The sequence below is a fragment of the Cynara cardunculus genome (genome assembly GCF_001531365.2).
Source record: "Cynara cardunculus var. scolymus isolate 2C chromosome LG 9, CcrdV1, whole genome shotgun sequence".
In the NCBI taxonomy this organism is placed as follows: Eukaryota; Viridiplantae; Streptophyta; class Magnoliopsida; order Asterales; family Asteraceae; genus Cynara; species Cynara cardunculus.
In genome coordinates, this window is record NC_037536.1 from 3,496,825 (window position 1) to 3,500,113 (window position 3,289).

Consider the following 3,289-nt stretch of genomic DNA (forward strand, 5'->3'; position numbering starts at 1 on the left):
GTTCTAATGTATTCCCGTTTGATCCTCTTTCATGAATATAATAGAATAAATTACAATTTTGATGGCTATAGTTAGCATAAAACTATAAACATCCTTAAACTACAACAAATATAATAAAACATCTCCAATAGATTATCTAAAATAAAGATTTTGAGCACCCATTCTTTAAAACGTTTCTTCAAAATTGAGAGCAAGAAAGAGAGGCAGCAAAATTCAAGGCCAGGATCTCAAACATAAGCTACAAGCTTAATGCAATCCCCCCCCCCCCCCCCAACAAGGCCCTGCTCCTAACAATGTGAAATCAAAAACATGAAAAACGTCGTTAAACACCATACAACCAACTATTGGCGAGCTTCGACTTTCTTCTTCTGCCACAGCCTGTCAAGTGCACTATCCGCATCTCCCTGCAAAAACAMCCATTTTGCACAAACATGAATTTGATATGTAAAAATAACACTTGTATATATAACAATTATTACCGAAAGATTTAAGCAGAAGGGTAATACCCATATGACAAACTCTCAAGTATATAAACAGACATGAAAGAATTAAGATCAAACAGAAATGTCATCTCTCTCATTCACTTAGAAAGCATTTCCTTTTGACACAAAATGCTTCAGCAACTTATGACAGAATGCTATCAAAATCATTCGTCATTGCTATCTTTAATGCAGYCATTAACTTATATTCTAAAACATTACCACCGCTGGTGTTGCACCATAAAAAAGAGGCAAATGAAATCTTATCAATACTTCCATAAAATAAACTAGACAAWGCATTTGATGCTTGAAATTCTAACCAAATTGCAAGACCTACCTGCGCTCGCACAAAACCACAGAGGGCAAAAGTGGAGAACTGGCCAGTGTAGCGGCCAGTCTCATCCACATGACCAACATTAATCTGAACAGATGCATGATCCTTTGAAGTGATCAACCTATTAGTAGCAGAACTGCAAAAACATAATCATATTGGTTAAGTCTACTGCATGAACATTGATACATGAGAAAAGGACTCCTTAATAACATACCACTTCCTGGGGATGTACAGATCCATGTTTTGTCCCTCTTCATTCTGCATCTTGGCGATTTCTTCACACAGCAACTAATTTTATAGACCAATAAGTTTAAATTAACAACACTAAAAAGAAACAATGTTCAAGGATTGAAAATAAGTATTATATTTGTCTAATCCAAATTCACTCTTGTAAAGGCCTAAAAACTAATTCCAATGTGGTTTATCTGCTATTTAAAAATTAGGCCCACGGTTTTATTTTGTCCATATGATTACATCAACTATATAAATGGCTTCCAACTCCACTATCTTTGTTCAATAAATAAAAGCAGAAGGCATAGGGAGTATAAAGCATATTTGAGTAGAAAATGAAAATCCACACTACAATTCTGCATACACACATTGTGGATAGCATGATCTCTTAACACTAACTACAAGCATCTAAAACACCTGCCAATTGATCAAATTTCACAAATTTGCAAGCCATTGCATAAAAGATCAACTTAACTCAGCCATTAACAGGTCCACTGTCATCTATCAAAACATACTGAGTTATCTTTCACAACCTTGACAATTCCCTCAATCACACCCCTCCCCAACAAAATGCACATAGACACAATCAGCTCACCCATAATGTAGATGCAAATATATCCTTACCAGGTGTCAAATACATGTTCCATACAATTTACATAGGAGTATTGGGATCAGCAGTACTACCAAACCAACATCCATTGACACCAGTATCCCACTAGTGTTCAACAGAGAGTTCAAAAATCAAGCTATAGAAACCAAAAACTGCATGAAATAGTTCGATTTATGAAGGTAAAATCAGAATAAAAATTCTTTTTTTTTTTAATTTCTGAAACTTGCTCCATCTTCAGAACTTCAGAAACAATTCAATTTGTGTTTTATCATCTCCTATATGTTACCCATTTCTCTTATTACCTGTGGCCATTCTGTAACACTGAATTAACTGCTCTTCTGTTAAGCTTAAACTTTCATTACCTATACATCTGATTAGAACTTCATTGACCAGCTCTTGCTTTATTAAGACTGTTGACTAGAACCAACTATATTGCGCAAAATAAGCTCCTCAAACACAACCGCCACATCAACAGACACAGATATCAATTTGTCAACCTATGAATTATAAATTCAATTTTTTAAGCTTCTTTCTGAAACTGGCATATTTTTAACCTTAATCCTTGAATAGATTATTCCCTTTTAGAAAATGTTAGGACTTCCTATTAAGTAAAACGGTTTCTAATGAAGTTCTTGTAGAAGCTCTGACTGGAACTGATTCATACCCCATATAGAAAAACATATAGTAGTAGAAAGGCACGCAGCTATGTGTTCAATAACCATTTTTTCACATGCTCCAATAGTTTAACTAAATCGATCTCTATGGCGTTACCATTTCAAAACACAACCAAAGATCTTAATTACCTTTGCTTCAGCTGCGAAGCAAACTTAACTGACTAGAAACCCAATTCAAATCTCCCCAGTTCCCTTCTTTTCAGTTCATCTATGTAACGATTTGTTAATTGGAATGCTACATGTTCATTTACAACCAATGTTACAGCTACGAAACACAAGCCATTTAATCAAAGCCTTGATTCTTTAGAAAACCACGAGAAATGGGTAAAAACAACGGAAAATATGCAGGGGGGGAAATTTTCAATCAAAAAAACTGAGTTATAAATAAGAAAACATCTGTTTTATGAATCATAAATCGAAGGTAGATATGACGAACACAAACCTAGATCGGAAATCAGCGAGTGATATGAGCTGCTGCGTCGTATCCGGACGGCTACTAAAACCCTAATTAATTTATAATAGAGTAAACTACGATTTTCGTCCCTGTGGTTTGATGTTTCTAACAATTTTAGTCCTTATGGTTTAAAAATTTCTTTTTTCGTCCCTATTGTTTCCATTTTCATCCGTACTTTAACTTGATTCTTATTTTGGATAACGTACTTTCAAAACTTTTATTTTGGTACCTAAGATGTAAAGTTTTAAACATTTAAGTACCCGGGTAACTGGTTGAAGTATTAATCGGTTATCATACTGATGTGGCGAGTGATGTGGTATCCAACTCGGTATTATTTGTTGACCTAGTCAGTGACGTAGATTTTTTTTAATCTAAAATTAGTCTTTTTTTAGTCTAAAATTAGTCTTCGTTGGGTTATCCGGGTACTTAAATGTTTAACACTTTACATCTTAGGTATCAAAATGAAAGTTTTGAAAGTACGTTACCCAAAATAAGAATCAAGTTAAA

The 3,289-nt window shown here is 34.4% G+C and overlaps 1 protein-coding gene across 1 annotated transcript; it reads right to left on the reverse strand.

Moving 5' to 3' along the window:
* Positions 1-262: 262 nt before the first annotated feature.
* On the reverse strand, positions 263-2,807 carry LOC112518420 (40S ribosomal protein S21-2-like). Its single transcript, XM_025126104.1, has 4 exons — positions 2,771-2,807; positions 1,028-1,101; positions 817-949; positions 263-404 (listed from the first exon to the last, which is right to left on the reverse strand). The coding sequence occupies exons 2-4, from the start codon at positions 1,075-1,077 to the stop codon at positions 342-344; spliced, it is 246 nt and encodes an 81-aa protein (XP_024981872.1). The 5' UTR covers positions 1,078-1,101; positions 2,771-2,807; the 3' UTR covers positions 263-341.
* Positions 2,808-3,289: the final 482 nt, after the last annotated feature.